General features: G+C 41.2%; 1 protein-coding gene across 1 annotated transcript in view; it reads right to left on the reverse strand.

Moving 5' to 3' along the window:
* Nucleotides 1–1,820: 1,820 nt before the first annotated feature.
* ext1b (exostosin glycosyltransferase 1b) overlaps nt 1,821–17,000 on the reverse strand; it is a 116,801-nt gene continuing 101,621 nt past the window's right edge. The window contains exons 8-11 of the mRNA XM_054606120.1: nt 9,828–9,917; nt 6,435–6,595; nt 4,550–4,721; nt 1,821–3,096 (exon numbers count right to left, since the gene is read on the reverse strand). Coding sequence (XP_054462095.1) covers nt 2,911–3,096; nt 4,550–4,721; nt 6,435–6,595; nt 9,828–9,917 — 609 coding nt within the window. The 3' untranslated portion in view covers nt 1,821–2,910. The remainder of the gene's footprint in view (nt 3,097–4,549; nt 4,722–6,434; nt 6,596–9,827; nt 9,918–17,000) is intronic.

Consider the following 17,000-nt stretch of genomic DNA (forward strand, 5'->3'; position numbering starts at 1 on the left):
TCATGAAGTATCTGCAAAGCTGGGGGACGTGGTTCTCTTGAGATGACCCACACACAGTTGATTCAAACGCTCTGACATTAAAGGCTTGATATGGATTCAAACAATATGGTTCTGTGAAGATGAAATGGGGACCAGATGTAGACCAAGTGAGGAGCATGTCTTTCCCAGAATCACGTACTGCAGCTGAGTGAAACATTTGCTGTTGTGACTCTGCATTAAACAGATCATAAATCTCTCCCGGCAAACAAATAACACTCCAGACTTGAAGTCCCAGAATGTAAATACAAGCATGATATTTAAAGCAATGACGTGAGGAAACAAAGACAAACCTGATAGTCTTGCTGTGTTTGATATATGAAACAGAATAGCTTTGCATTGGTAGCATTTGGATATGACACTTCAAAAGCATGAATTGCGCCTTTGTTGACACTGTAAAGGCTTTGCGATACATTTTACATAAACTATTTGTAGAACAAAATGAGAACAAATCAATGAAAAAAAAACCTCAAACTAAAACCTTAAAAGAATGTGTGACACTGATACTGACAATGGCATTTGACAAAGACAGCTACTGATCAACACACACACACACACACACACACACACACACACACACACACACACACACACACACACACACACACACACAGACACACAAACACACTTGACAGCTTTGGCTGAGACATTATGCTGAATGCCTGCTTGACAGAAAGGCCACTAAAAGCATGCTGCTTCTGTAAGTGTCTGCAAACTAAAAGTGAGAGGGAAATGCCTGTGCTATCGGCCGTGTGCCGCATGCAGACCTAATGACAGCGAAGAAATATCTCCGTTACGAAGCAGATCTCTTAGAAATGATTAATTCAAGTTTGAGATAGCAAGTAATTTGAGCATTTCGATCTGGTTGTCCAATACCCATAAGGTAATTTAAGGTGCAAAATGTCAGGCGGTTTGATGTGGATACGATTGGCGATGTGAGCAGCCGTTTTAAGTGACGGACAATCAGGGGAGGGTGTGTGCGAGCTGTCCTGCCAAGGCTAGCATTAGCTAGAAGGTCATGTTTGTGGGTCACTGCTTCCACAATACAATGTTCTATAATGTTAGTGTCCCATCAACAGCTTGTCTCCTCGGCATAAATCAGCACTCCAGATGAAATAGAATTACCTAATTGAAGCCCGAACGCATCTCTGCCTGACAAATGGGGGAGAAAACCTTTTGTCAATTTAACGGCTCTGAGGTCCTCTGATATGTCACAGAAATAAAAATAAATCACGGTGGCAGGAGAGCCGCACTGGACTGATGACTAAAATATTTCAACGCGGGAGCATCTAGGCATCTCAAAGTGATGTAGGCAACGTGATGTGCAATCAAAAAGTTCTAAAGGCAGACCCCGATGTCAGAATGGCACTGATGCGCTCAGCGTTAAAAGAAAAATCTCTCTACAAGCACTCCTGTGAAATGACGCCGGACGCTGGTCACTAAAGACCTGCTATGGACAGAAATTTTATTCCATTTCCTCCCTGCCAGGATAGAGCTCCAGGGCCATGCAGGAAGATATAAATGGGCAAAAACGAGTTTGGGTTAGAATGCAACGTTCTGCTCCATTTCATCCAGAAATGTTCATTTCGCTCATTCCAACGGAGGGAAAATGTACTCCGCTTGAGCTTATGGTTGGATGAGCCAACTTTTCAAGGCTCTGTACACACAACACCATCGTACGCACATACGTACACACACACACACACACACACACACACACACACACACACACACACACACACACACACACACACACACACACACACACACACACACACACACACACACACACACACACACACACACACACACACACACACACACACACACACGAGTGAAAGTACAGAGACTTTAAAGGGGGAAATAAAAGGTGATGAAAGTAAATGAAAAGAAAAAGATGAGAAAAGTACAACTGCCTTGGTGAGTATGAGAGGAAAATGGGATATGAAACGCGATGTTTTTCTAACATTTCTCAGTGATAACAGGGACGCAGATAGACCATTATAAAAGCCGTATCAGCACATTAAGGAATGAGCCGAGGATAGGAAAGACGGCATGTTTTCCGGCGCGAGGATGTGAGTCGATAGCCAAGAATTTCAAGAAATAATGGCTGCTTTGCTATAAAAACCTTGTCAGGCCACTAAAATAACATGGACACTGCTGTTTACCTCTTCTGCCTTGAGAACGGAAATATTAAACTGATGACGCTCTGACTTTAAACCTCTCAGAGAGGACAAAGGGTCAACAGTGACACCAGAGAGCTGATTTGTACAGAAATCAAATCAACTAACAAACAGGGTCTCCTGGGCTATAAAGCAGGGGGTTTTGGTAGTCCGGTATTACATCCTGATGCAGACTGGGAGGGTTGCTAGGGGCGAACAGTAGGATTTTTGACGGGGTGGGGTTGCCAGGTTTGCGATCGTGGACACCTTCCCTCTTCTACCATCCTGCACATGTGCCGAGAGAGCAGGAAAGTCAATGTCGTCCTTGTTCATGTTGTACAAAAAAATATTCTATCCAAGAGTTCTCGTCGTCAGTAGTGTGTGCCGTGTGTTTGCACATTTGCAAAACATACAGCAACTGTTTGGCATGTCCATCAGTTTGTGTACTCCTCTTTGTCTGTCTGTGTTTGGGGTTTTCTGTTTGCGTTTTTCATTTCCAAACGCCATCTGCTTGTTTCCTATTCATCCCTTACCGCGTTCAAGTCCTGGCAGCAGCGGCGCTGTGGTCATTGGCAATGTGCTGAGTGGAAGACAGAGCAGTGTCGCTCCCCGTCTATCCTGCCGTAGTCCTGCTAGTCCTTCTACTCTCCACAGAGTCTCTATCGCGAGCCTCCCCCTGCGTGGGGTCTCCCCCGAGGGGGCGCCGGTCCTGTCAGAGCCTCTCGATGTCCCTGTATTTCTTGCGGAGAATGGAGACCTGGTCCTTGAACAGGACGGGGTCCAGTCTCATCTGGGAGTGGACCAGCGGCATGGCGCCAAACCAGCTGGCGAACTTGTTCATGCAGGTTTGCCGCTGGGCAAAGTGGTCCGGATCGGCCCAGCGAGAAGCTCTTGAAGACTGTTGGGAACGGAGAGGGAGAAGAGGGCAGACAAAAAAATATTTTAGTGTCATTATCACGGTGAATAATTATTGCTTAAGATCAGTGATTCACAACCATGCAGTATTTGTACCCAAGGGGGTATTCCTGCTCTTGCTTAGGGACAGTGTGCAAAACACCTTTTTGCACACTGTCTTACAAAGACTAAATACACAATATACAAGACTTTGTGGATGTAAGCCTAGGCAATCAACTAGTCTACACAGGCTTTGCACATACATTCCCAATGCTAATACTATTAACAATAAGGCCACTCACACAACTACACAAATTTTTCTAGCCTACACCTAATTAGCAGTGCGGACAATTTGCAAGATTTTTGGAGAGAATGCGGAGTAGCTCAATTCATTTGATAAAAAAATATAATTTGTGATTTTATATGTCATCCAATTTGTGAGTAGTAGGAAAATAAACACGAAACTAGGTTTAGAAAATGGTTTGTCAAAATAAGGGATAACCAGTTGACGTAATTAGGTAAAAGTAATGGATGAACAGTTGAAAGATCTACCTTAGAAATGTGTGAATATAAAATTCAGATAATTAGCTATAAGTCGTGGATAACTGTTGATATAGTTAGCTAATAAACCTATACACAAAACACTCTGCAATTTGAAACAACATTTGAGGTTATACTCATTTAGATCCACTTAAAAATAAATTGTAATTAACTTATTTGGAACGTGATAAGCGGGGTCGATGATGGGATTTGGAATTACACCGCACCAAAAAAACTGCTTTAGATCATTGGCGGGAAAAGGGATGTTCTCCTTATATGAAAAAAGGCAGACAATAACAATCATCTGCTGATTTCTTTCATTCAATCATAGTCACAGTTCAGACACTGTGACAAGAGAAAACCATTACTGAATGAAGAGAGACATTAATGCCTCAATAAATAATCAACTGGATCCTATTCTATATTTGTGAGCCAGGAGCTTGACTAGAAGCCATGACGTCATCCATAAAATCTGACACGACTGATCTCTGTGCTTTGTCTCCCCGCCGTACAGTAAGTGACTTGTCCTGTTTACCCACGGGTCGTACCAGAGACTTTTAGGAGAATAATTCATGCTGTTCATAGAGCAGCAAGAGTTCATTCCAGCTGAAAGGCCGTGACACACACTGATGATGAGGAGAAAACAATGCTGGCTTCAGCATGAATCACAATTTTTATAAAAAAAAAAGGATACAATAAAAGTGGATTATATAATAAGTCTAAGTCTATTGTTTCGAGTTCAGTCATTTCCTGTAATGTGATTTTCTTTAATGCAAACCAATTCTCTCAGCTGGCAGCTGTCCTGAAGTTTGGTTTAACAGCTCTTTTAAAATAGAGCCAATGAGTCATCTCAGTCAAACAAAATATTAAAAACTGACACGGATCCGGTCATGAGAAGGGCCTCAACACGCTCCTACCTGTCCCATCATGGTCTCCTTGTACTGTTTCTTCTGTGTGACCTTGATGGGCGGCAGCTTGGTGACAGCAGAGACCAGGAAGTTCATCAGTATGTCCTCACAGTTGGCCAGCTGGTCCACCATGCCCTTCAGACTAGTGGGTAAGTAGTTGGTGTACAGGTGATGGTAATACCTGCAAGAGAGGAGCGAAAGGAGTGAGGATAAAGGAAGAGTAAATCATCAAATAAGAATAAATAAGAAGGGGCGACTGATCTTGGTAGGTCAGTCCTTATGAGAATCCTCTTTCTTCCCCCCAAAAACCAACACTGTTAATTTCCTGCTCTGCACCAAACGGCAACAAGACACAGTTTAAGACTAGCTGGTGAACAAAGTCAAGCATTTAGCAGCTAAACATCAGATATTTAGTGAGGGTGTGAGGTTGTCACGCAAATGTCATGAAGTGAATTGAAAGTTGAAAGCCTTTAAATGGAAAATGAAGCAGACTGAAGAGTGATTTGCAGGTTCAGTCTGTTAAACAGGCCCTATTATGCTATTTTCCGGGTGCATATTTTTATCTCAAGTTACAGTTACAACATGTTTTACGTGCGTTAATGTTCATAATTCGCCTTGTTTTTCTCATCCTGGCTGTCGTGCAGCACCTCTTCTCACCCTCTCTCTGAAACGCTCCATTGTAGCACTTGCTCCTCCCTCCAGAAAGCAAAGTCTGATTGGTCAGCTAGCCCGCTCTGTTGTGATTGATCAAAGTTTCAAAACTATCCCCTCCGGAGCTTCCTTGTTGAGGGCCAAACTAGCCGGAGGGAGTTTTATATCACTTCCGTAACATTGTGAACTCATAAAGTTACGGAAGTGAAGGAGAGAATTCAATGGATCCGTTTCAGGCAGCTCAGGAGTTTCTGAGGGGGAGGGTAACGCCTTTTAGGCATGGACTTCAGGTTTTACACTTTTACCTTTTACATGTACAAAAATATATATAACACACTAAAGAAGAGGGGAAAAGTGGAAAACCATAAAAGGGCCACTTTTCAAAACATTGTAAAAAAAGCACATGGCTTTGATAAAAATTAATTTGGTCTGATTTAACTTCCAGGTTTTTATTTTCACTTTTCCCAATTGCACTCATTAAAGTGTAAATTGATTTTCATTTACATTCTGCTCCAACAATGCTGAGTATGTGCACAAACTTTCAATAGGCTTTTTTTGGATTCATTCCTGAAAACGCCATTGTGGAGCTGAATAATCCCACAGTTTCAGACCTTTATAGGTGGATGAAGAGGACAGCTTGTCATATGTTTGGGCGACTTTAATTCAAATGCATCACAAATTTGAGACACCTTTACAGGTTGAAGCCTTTGGGCAGAACTCCGAATTCATCAACACACTGATTGCTCAAGTTCCAGGATGGATTGAACGACTGAGTTATTGAAAGTGATTAAGCGTTCGTCTGCAGTGATTGGCTGACTCCGGCTTAATGGACTGCTCCCAACACAGCCGAGTGAAGCCATATTGAAGCTGACAGGGCTGTTGTAAAACTAAACGCAGGAACTATGAAACGCCGTGTAGCAGACAAATTTACATTTTTTGGGATAAAACATACCCAGTGTCAAAACACTGATTTCCTGAGGCTGTGCAACACTGAACAACGCGCCTACTTTCATAATCTGCAGATCACTGCATCAAAGTGTTGTATCAAAAGACAGACGACTGAACACTGGAGAGCAGAGCAGAGCAAAGCTGTGATCCCTGTATAACAGAAGGGGAACGGAACTGAAGGAAGAAACATGAAAGCAAACAGCCAAGCAGAGCGAAACAGTGAGCAGGTAAACAGCTGTATTGGAACCAAGTTGTTGCAGATCAGAGGACGATAATGCGGAATCCCCTTCTGTACCTGTGGTAGATGGCGGCCCCCGTCAGCACCATTGAATAATCGTTGGTCCATTTGGATGTGTAGCCCCAACGCTCCTTGTTGCTGTCCCAGAAGTGGCTGCGAGCAGGGTAACCAACGATCCGCTCAGGAAAACTCTGCCAAACCGTGAAGGCAAAATCCACCTGGACAGACACAAAACAGATTTTAACAAAACATGATATTTAGAACCACATTTGTATCACTTCCTAATAATTATCATCCGTTATGAGTTGTGACTTATTTAATCATGGTTTATAACTCATTTACTAATGCTTTATTTCAGTTAAATGCAATTAACTTTGGGTTGCCAGGTTGTGAAAAATCCCTTTTAAAAGCAGTTCATAGTGGGCCAAAGGAAATAATTGGATGGGCGTATTACAGTTATGCAACAGCCACAGATAGTTGATGTTTCTTTTGTTTTTTTGTCAGAGCATTTGATATATTGATTGTTGTCCAGATGTAATGATAATATAAAGAAATATGACAAAAAAAAAATCTAAAATACCACACCCACCATAGCTTTTAGCAAAGTATTTAAACCGTTAATTACTTTTAGCGAACAATTTTAACTGTTTAAACATTACTTTTACCCATCTGGACCATAATCAATCAGTAAACAACATATTAAAATTGATAACTAACTCTTTATCTGACTTAGTGGCTTATTAGAAAGTGTGAAACTAACAGGTGTTTATTAATAGGTTGCCAACATTTATTACTGCATTATCACCAAACACCAGCCTGAGGGATTTTCCACAACCTGGCAACCGAAAGGTTGCTCTGATTTATGGCTTATAACTAATAAACAAAGCATTAGCAAGTTATTTATAAGCCATTAAAATTGCATTTTACAACACAATTTAAATAATGCAACAACACAGGGTTATACCTGCAGGTATTCTGTGATTTTTTTATATTTAAAGGATGAGACGAGAGAACTCCCACACACTGTCCTTTCACTTGCAATGAACTTTATTTATAAATAAAACATTTTGGTCCTCAGACTTAGATTGGAAGTTCATTGCAAGTAAAAAATTATCTCTTCTCTTGCCTATAGATATTTCCTCCTAACAACAAGGAAATGAAGGTGTACATGAGCCTTCACAGTTTACATTTAAAGCATGAAATATTTCCTTTGAAATGTCAAAGAGGGGAACAAAGAGACAACAGGGAGAACTAACAAAGGAAGTGCACACTCAAACAAGCCGTAGTGAAAATACAAGAGAGGCTAAACCTCATCAAACACAAAGCAGTCTCGCCTAAGCAGCTGCCTGCAGCAAACTTCTGTGGCGGCGATCAAAGCATTCAATCAAATAATTAGATGAAAACATCAAAAAGGCCTCAGCTGCTCCATAAACAGCCCGCTCTGCATTACATCGCATATTATCACACTATCATACACTGAGAGAGTGCTTATATTGATGAATACTAATGTCAATATCCGCCATAAAACACAATACATATAATTTTTATCTTCTCTTCCCGCCAACATTTGGGCTTACAAACGAATCCCAAAGGAGAAGTAGAAGACTCTCTTTTGATTTTGATGCAGGAGAAGGTAGTTGAATGACAACAGAAGGAAAGAAGGAAACCATATTTTGATGGTTGGAAAAAATGGGCATATTGGACAAAGAAACAAATATGAAATCCTTCTGAGGAACTAGGGCTGTAAAGTCCTAGTCGACTGGTCGACTTATTGGTCGATACGTTCTGGGTCGACCAAAATTCTGATTGGTCGATTTTTTGCCGTGTTAATTTCATAAAGTCGTCATCAGGAGGAAAGTACCAAGTGCTAATGGGGGTGTTTTCAGAGCCCTGTTTCACAGAAAACAGCCTGTCTTCAGAGAACACCCCCCTTGTTTTCACTATTTTGGATTAGCCCAACCCACTAGAGACAGGTAGATTGAAGAAGGTCCATGTTATTCAACGTCCGGTGGTTTAATTGCTGAATATTTATTTTTATTTTGAGCGTTTCATTTAAGTTTCATTTGAGTCCTCCTCCTCTACCATCCATGTCAAAGACATCGGCAGTGTGGCAGAATCTTTCCAAAATAGATGGCGGGAAAAAAGTCGAATGTAAAATTTGCAAACAACAGTTTGCATATCACAGCTCGACTACAAACATGGCGTATCATCTAAAAACGGTAATATTTCAATATTATAGCCTATTAATATCATATTAAACATATTTCAATATTTTAGTCTAATAATCGTTTTATAACTGCAGGCGGATCCCTCCGATGCACCCAGACCACGCTGGATGTTAAGCCTCCTCTATCATCCAAACGCAAACATGATATCACAGAAGGAATTGTCAATTTTATTGCTCAGGATATGAGGCCCATTGGTGTCGTGTTTAATAAAGATAATTTTCCCTGAATTGCCTTTTGTGTTTAATTGCCTTCTTGTGCTGATATCAGTATATATTTTCGGTAATCATGGGCTATTATATTGCGCAGATGCACGTGATGCCTCCCCCCCCCCATTAGTCGATTTTTAGTCGAAATTTCAGGGTTTCAGTCGACCAAGAATTTCTTTGGTTGATTACAGCCCTATGAGGAACTGGATGCAAGTTTGTATTTTATTGTGAGAAATCTGCTTCTTACCATCTTCAGTTAAGGACAAAGAAAGCTGAGGTAGATGAGGAAAACTCTGAGTGTTTTTCTTGTTGAGGGAAGAGTGTGTAGATGGGGGACTGTTATAAATTGGTAATGGTACTTTTGCCTGAAATTCTTTTTTAATATGTTTTGGCATTGATGCTTCTATAACTTGTTTATGTTCATGATCCAACACGGGTCGATTTGTTTTTTTGGGAGGCTGGATTTTTTTCTCCCAGTGCCAGCTCTGCCTTACCATCTTGATCCTCCGCACAAACAGCCTTTATGAGATCTAATTCTACACTGTTCAAAGCAGCATCTGGCTTCCCATGGTGCCGCGCCAAAAACGTGTCCCCGGGAACAAAAACAGGAACAGTCCCAACAGCATGAGAAAAAAAAAAAAAAAAAAAAACAGTGCTGCTCTCGGATAGGGGATTCTGGATGTACTGTGTGAATGCAGATGCCAAAACATGAAAGATGGAAAGAAAAAGTAGAGAGAGAGGCAGGCGAGAAAAGGCGATAAAAAAGTAAGGCGCTGGGAGTAAAAGTTAGAGTAGTTTAAGTGATTTGAGAATCGAGCTGTGGAGCGATAACTCGAAAACACCAGGGACAAACAGAAAGAGGGATAGAAAAATTGAGAGAAAATGCAATCAGAGAGTTGCTTTTGGGACATAGAAAGCGTTTGGATCTTTGTTTTGTCTCAAGAGGACCCAACTATCGGGACAGAGAGGAGGCAGATAGAAAGAGAGAGAGAAAAAGTTATTATATTACAAAATACCTCTGTGGTGGACAACACTGTGTCTTCATCCAGGCTGAGGACAGCGTCAGTCACTATGGTCTCATAGGGCAGAAAACGACTGCTCATCACCTGCAGAGGGAAACACAGATCACAAAGGGTTAAAATCACGTCATTTATTTGAGAAAACTCGATTCCCTTTATCACGCAGCATGAATTTGTGATCATTTGGTCTCCTGGAACACATTAAAAAAGGCTGAGGGAGCAAATGTTGATCTGAAAGTTTTGCAAAATGTCTGAGAAGGAAGGAAAGAAGGAAAATAAAACTTCCTGTACATGTCCCATTTTTTTTCATGCAGCTGCGTATATTCTACAAACTAACAGTTTCCAGGTTTTGTTCCAAGTATGGCCTTTTTTATTTAATATCTTGGAACGGTTGCATTTTCAACAACAAACCCTTTGATCCTGGTCATCATTTTGAATAAATCCATCAACCTTCCATTTTCTGCCACTTATTCAGTTTCAGGTAGCGGAGGCAGCAGACCTAGCAGGGTAGCTCAGAAAAGCTTCTCCCTAGGCTCCTGGAGACTAGCCCAGGCAAAATTGGATTCTGTATGTAATTCCTTCTAGCATGTTCTTGGCCTCCCCTGGTTCTCATTCCACTTGGATATGCCCTGAAAACCTCCAAAGAGAAGGAGGCATCTTAAGGGTGCTTTACACTCTCGGTCAACATTCACACACCGATGGCACAGCTTTTGGAAGTGATTTGGTGTTCAGTATCTTGCCTAAGGACTCTTTGACATGCTTACTAAGGATCCAACTGTTGCACTTCCGATTGAAAGCCTGAGCCACAGCCGCCCAAAACCAAAGAGACAAGCTGTAAACAGTGACATCATCACCTTTCACATTGTTATGGCAAACTTCTAGCAAACAGTTGCAGACACATTGAGAAGACAAAGAGCAACTTTAAAAATTATTTGGATTCGTGTTTGCGTCCATCTGACAAATATCAATCCAATATTCACTTTCTTTTTAGCTCTGTTTTTGGTCTCTACAAAGTCCAAAGGGAAATATCTTTACCTGCTAAATGCGTGACCATGTTCACCAGCTTGTAGCTAACGCTTTCTTTCATTTGATGCTGGTATGTAGTATACAGTCAGTTTTAATGAGGCCTGACAAAAGTGGCTAAAATTAGATAAACTGCAAATTCCTTTTTGAATTCATCAATCACGCGAGAACCCTTTCTCATAAAAGTAGTCATGTGGTCCATAATATAGAAATGATGAAAAAAGACATATTATAGTAAGTTGAAAGAAAAAGCAATAAGAAATGTGAGTATTGCTGCTTTGTGGATTAATCCCTGCTACCATGCCCAAATTCTTTCAGTTGCTACCCAAACTTCAAAAGTTTTAAATTAGATCATGCAGCAGAGCTTCACCTTGAGATACATTTTAGAATAAAAACTGTTTCCGCTTCAATGTCTACAGTAGATACTGTATACATTTTTAATGACCCCTTACAAATTCATGGGAGGCAAAAAGCCATCACATCAACAAACAGCGGCGCACAGGGGAGAAGAGAAAAGCCAATATCCTACGCTTTACTGCACCCTGCCCGACCCCCCCTATTGTTTTCAAAAGTGATGGAGTGCTGATACAAGTTTCCATTACTGCTGCAGGGTCGTCTTTCTCTTTTTAAAATCAATAACAACACATAAATGCGGTCAGACACATATAAGCAGGAGACACGTGTCGACAATGCAACAAATTTATCTTTCCTCTCCACCACTGTAAAAAAACAAAAAAACAAAAGTACGATTTAACAGCAAATTAAACCCAACTGTGTAAAACATGACGGTCCTTGAATATGGAAGCAGAGAGAGTGATGGAGGCCGGGGCTTGGTGGGTGGATGGTGAGACCAAAATCTTGAGGGTATTTGGACGGCTAGTCTTTTGGTCTGTTGCTGTGATGAAAAGCGTTCGTGTGTTCGTGTTGCAAGCTGGATGCGAGCTCGAACTCAAACAACCTCCCACACAAACGAGAAACGGCTCACGATGCATCGCTCTAATGGACGTAGACTCACATCCAGATACACAGTATATATACACACACACACACACAAACTAACAGCCTGTTATTCAGTTATTCAACACGAACATGAAGGTCAGGCCTCTGCAAGAATACTTGTTCTTTTAAAAAAGGCCACCTGTACTGAAAAGTCATTACATTTACATCCAACAATAGTCAGCGTTGACCTCCTTTCTCGATAAACACCTCGCATTGTCTGCCTGCTGCGCTCGAGCAAAGTGACCCCACTCTCAACAGATCTCCATCACTCCTACAGCCGAGGGCAGCAACACACACAGAGAGAATGACTTCACTGTGGAGCTGTGTGAAGACTGGTAACCATTCTGGAGCTGCATTAATGATTCCTTTTATTATACACCAACCTTTTTGGGCATAAAATGTAAAAAAGTATTAAGAAATGCCCAAGGAGATTGGTTATTTAATCCAGCCGACAGTTCTAAACTCAAATGTTTTCATTTTACAATTACATTTGAGTAATGACCCATTTAATCAAAGTTGTTTATTCCTGTTAAGTAACCATCAATTGTAGAAACAAGTAACACAATGGTGATTGGTCCACTGACGAAAGCTCTCGCATTTGTAGTATTACGAACTGGGTGTCTGTGGCAACATTCACAGGAAAAATCCCAAGCGGCGCACATTGAGTCGCGAGTTTTCCCATCACCCAGCTGAGGTTTGTCTGCCCAAATGGTAGGCGGAGCTAATGCAACTGACGCCTGCAATTCAGCTCACTTACTGTGTTGCGAGAAAACGGCTACTATGGCCGAACAAACATAGAAAAAAGCACTACAGATGACGAAACTTAAAAAACGAGTGAGAAAAATCACCTGGAATTACAGCCATTGTTGCAGCTAAAGAGAACGAGAAGGAGATCTCTGAGATTGTAAATTTGAGTATCGGCCCAAAAGGCGTGTCAAGAAGAGTCAAATCACAAATGTGAGAAAATTGATTAAAATACATCCCTAAATATATTGCCGTTTAGAATGTCTTTAGTGTTGGTGATTGGACTCTGCTGTTAATATTGTTGTTGTATACCGTGGCTAAAGAATAAAAATGTTGTTTTGAGTTTGAAGAATTCAACCCTTTCTGTTGCATGATTTCATTTTCCTATGCACCTGTCTAAAAGGTGCTCTTTCTACAACTCTAACTTAGGTATACAATGATGAAAAGTGAGAGAAAAGCAGAAACCTTTACATTTGACAGGCTTAAACCTGATGAATGACAGATAAAGGATTCATTTGTTATTGTGTCATCACTAATCTGTCCTGATTCAGTAATGAAGGAAACCTTTTCATTATTTTGCCCATCTTTGCTTGTCAGGCTTTACAAATGTTAATAAAGAAGAAAAGCAAATTGAATTTATATAGTAGTTGAAAACGATTAATAGGCAACATTATAAGGAACAAAATGTACTTAATACTGAAATATCATAATGCTTTTCCAGACCTGATGGTACACTGGTATGGATGGATCAGGAATATTTTTAACAGTTCTATTTTTGAGAGTTGTATATGGTCATAATATAAATAAAAATGGTTCAATTTGGTGATGAACAAGGCAGACTGAACTTATATAAACATACAGTAGTTGTTAAAATGTCTAAGCTGTAAAAAGGCAACAAAATAACATTGCAATACAGTTTAAGGAGCTTTTTCATAACTGTAGGTGCACTGTTTTTGCAGCAAAATAAATTAAATAGAAAACATGTATTTCCAGAGCTTAATTTTACATGTGCATGCCCCCATTTGCTGCTCCAACCAACTCACAAAGCTGAGCCTCGACAGCGCAGTCGGGGCTCGATCAAGTGCCATTTACTCCCCCTCTCCCCCAAAAAACCTCCAGAGGCAACGACTGACGGCGGAAGTTCGACTGACACTCATATTTTATCAGGGTGGAGGAGTCGAGGTGTGTGAGTGGCAGTTGCATTTACAGCCAAAGAAAAGGAGAGAGAAAATGAGCGTTGAGAGGAAAGACGAGGAGGCGGCACCTCCCTCTCATTTCCATTGTCAGCATTACTGCTGTGATGTCCTGCGGGCATATAGAGAGAAACAAAACAATACCATCCCTACGCTCTATTTTTCCCACTTGTTTTTCAGCAGAACTTGTCAGGGAGAATAGCAGCGAAGAAGAGGTGGAGAGAGAACAAGACAGGACACAGGAGGGGAGAGAGTGACAGCGAGACAAACAGCAAAAAAAAAAAAAAAAAAAAAAAAAAAAGGGAAAGAGGATGAGATGCTGGTGTTTCCAAACCCCAGATGGTTTGTAATGTTAGAAGTGCGACATATTAGCCTGGGGCTTCCTGGTGCTCTCCAGGAATGTGAGCTCTTTCAGTGGGAATCTGCCTCCAGCACTTCACCTCCTATCTAAGGGACAGCAGCACAGGAGGGAGAAGGAGGAAGGAGAGGGGAGGACCAACCAGTTTCAGTAAACTATATAGAGCGCTGCTTTTTTGGCCACCATGCCGGAGAGACAGAGAGGATGACAGAGGGCAGAAAAGAAGGTACGTGGTTGCAGGTCCCAAAGAAAAGTATGGGACATCTAAATAATTTTAAAGATTAGGAAGGATGGGTGCCTTGGAGGGAATTTAACCTCAGTATGACATTTTTTTCAAAATTTATGGCCAGACAAAAAAGGCAGATAAAGAGAGAGAGGATGATGCAGTGATAGAGACGCAAAAAGAAGATGAGAGGAAGAGAAAATGATGAAGAGGGAAAAAAAGGATCTTTGAGTGAGGAAGGGGATGAAAGAGAGAGGGGATAAGCAAGATAGTGGCAGGAAAAAAGGCAAAAAGGATGAAGAACTCTCTCTCTTTCTCTCTGTCACTTCCTCCGTGGGGTGGAGGAACACAGCTTGGCTCGCCACAGTAAACACAGAACCCGCCGCAACCACAACAAACCACAGGCTTCCTGGCACACACACACACACACACACACACACACACACACACACACACACACACACACACACACACACACACACACACACACACACACACACACACACACACACACACACACACACACACACACACACACACACACACACACACACACAACGCTAAGCCTGTTCAGCTCGCTTTTTATGGACACATGGCTACACACAGAGCCCTCCCGTTGTGATTGACAGCTTGGGAGAAACCACTCAGAGCCACTGGGAGAGGTAAACCATAAACTCAGCCTACCGCCGGGTGACTGACACTGATGTGGAAACCACTTCCTCTGATTGGCAGGTGAAGTTAAGTCCTCACGAGCGGGGAGGGGGAGAGGACGGCATCTGATGAGTCTGATGTCTCCGAAAACAGATGAGAGACCAGATAATGTTTCTTTTTCGTCAAAAAAAACAACCTTAAAACTCAGCTTGGACATGGTAAAAACATGCTTGGATCGGCGTTTAGAGGAGATAATCTCCCTTTGTCCACGTCTGCCCATTGACTTTGACAAGCAGAGGTCACGGGGAGGTCAAGAGAAACACAGCAACCTCTTCATCAGGGCATAGACTTCAGCCTAATAAGGCTGTCATAATAAATGCCACAGTGTCATGCTCACCGCTCAGAGCTCTGGCTGGAGGTTTAACTTAACACATGTGACTCATATGACAGTGTCAGTCAAAGGAACAGAGGATTAAACAAGATATCTCAAGACTGACTGATGTTATTTTTTTTATGCACAACTTATTTTTTTTGAGTCACAATTAGAACTTTTTTACTTGAGAAAATTGTGTTAAAAAAAAAAAATGTTTTAATTATTACTATTCAAACTCATTGTAGCCTGAAACAACTTACAATGACAGATAAATGTCACTGGCTAAGTTGCTGACTCAGATATGACATGTTATTTATTTAACTTTCCAGCATCATTGAAAGCTCCACCTTGAACAGATGTTAACCCTACCTTCACGCAATGTCTGCTGAACAAAAATAACATCCCATGGACGTTCGGGGAACAGTAGGAAAACAACTTCAAGGGAACATTGCAACCAACGTTCCACGAACGGAACTTAGCGGAACGTTTGCCAAAGGTAACAAAAACCACGTCCCCAGAACGTTCACACAAGACCCACTTTCCTAGTTAGAGAAAGGGTGAAAAGTAAACAAGACAGAGCCCCAAATCAGTAGATTTGGCCCTAAAAACACACATTCAGGTCTGCCAGTCCTGATCCGTCCGAGTTGCCCGACCCGTTGTGCCTACTCTGCCTATCACTGGCTACTGGATGCTACCAGGCAGCAACAAGAAGCAAAAAAAAGTCGATAGTAAGGAAGTCTATGAGAAAATGACCCTACTTCTCACTTAATTTTTTTACCTCAGTAAAAATGTCTTCTCCAATACGGCTTGATGTTCATTCATAAAACTATGGTCAAGTTAATAGTAAAATAGAGCATAGAGTATGCTTTAGGGTGGTCTTACTGATTGACAGGTGGCTGCCCTACCAGGGATGTATACACCCTTTCAACCTCACTCATCCAAATTCTAAATATTGCAACTTTTATTCATTGGTCTTCCCGCAAGGCATCCTGAGAAGCCGCGCCCTCATAGGCGCAGGATGGTTTGAGCAGCTGGGACAGATCGGGCCCTGACAGTGGGAGATACTAACGTATCAGCCTGAATCTAACGTTACTGTCAACAGGTGATGTCTTGCCATGACAACATACTTTATGCCTCTGTTTTAAGAGAGTGCTTTGTGCTTGTTTATTCAAAGTTTCTTAATATTGAGGCATGTCCAAATTCCACCAAAATCGCAAAAAAAAAAAAAAAAAGAGTTAAATAAATGGACACAGAGTTTCCATTGCTTTATAGAGACATTTTGTCACCTTCTTCTGTTAATTTGATATTTAGTTATGATTAAAGTAAAGAATAAACAGCAATACATTTATTAAAACGCCACCTTATCTTTCCTAACAATATGCATTAGCCATGCTTATTTTTCCTTCAAACTATATTATTCCTATTACTGAGCTTTAATTGAATCCACACAAACTGTCCTTTAATGGAATCAGTGCAGCACAAATCAAAACTCATTAACTCCCAGACCCTCTCAGACTTAATGAAATGTGCTCAAATACAGTAGCTTTGCAGTTAGAGAATATGTATAAAATGAGCAATTAGAAATGACAGTGATCAAATACGTGCT

The sequence above is a fragment of the Anoplopoma fimbria genome, chromosome 10, assembly GCF_027596085.1.
Source record: "Anoplopoma fimbria isolate UVic2021 breed Golden Eagle Sablefish chromosome 10, Afim_UVic_2022, whole genome shotgun sequence".
Lineage (NCBI taxonomy): Eukaryota > Metazoa > Chordata > Actinopteri > Perciformes > Anoplopomatidae > Anoplopoma > Anoplopoma fimbria.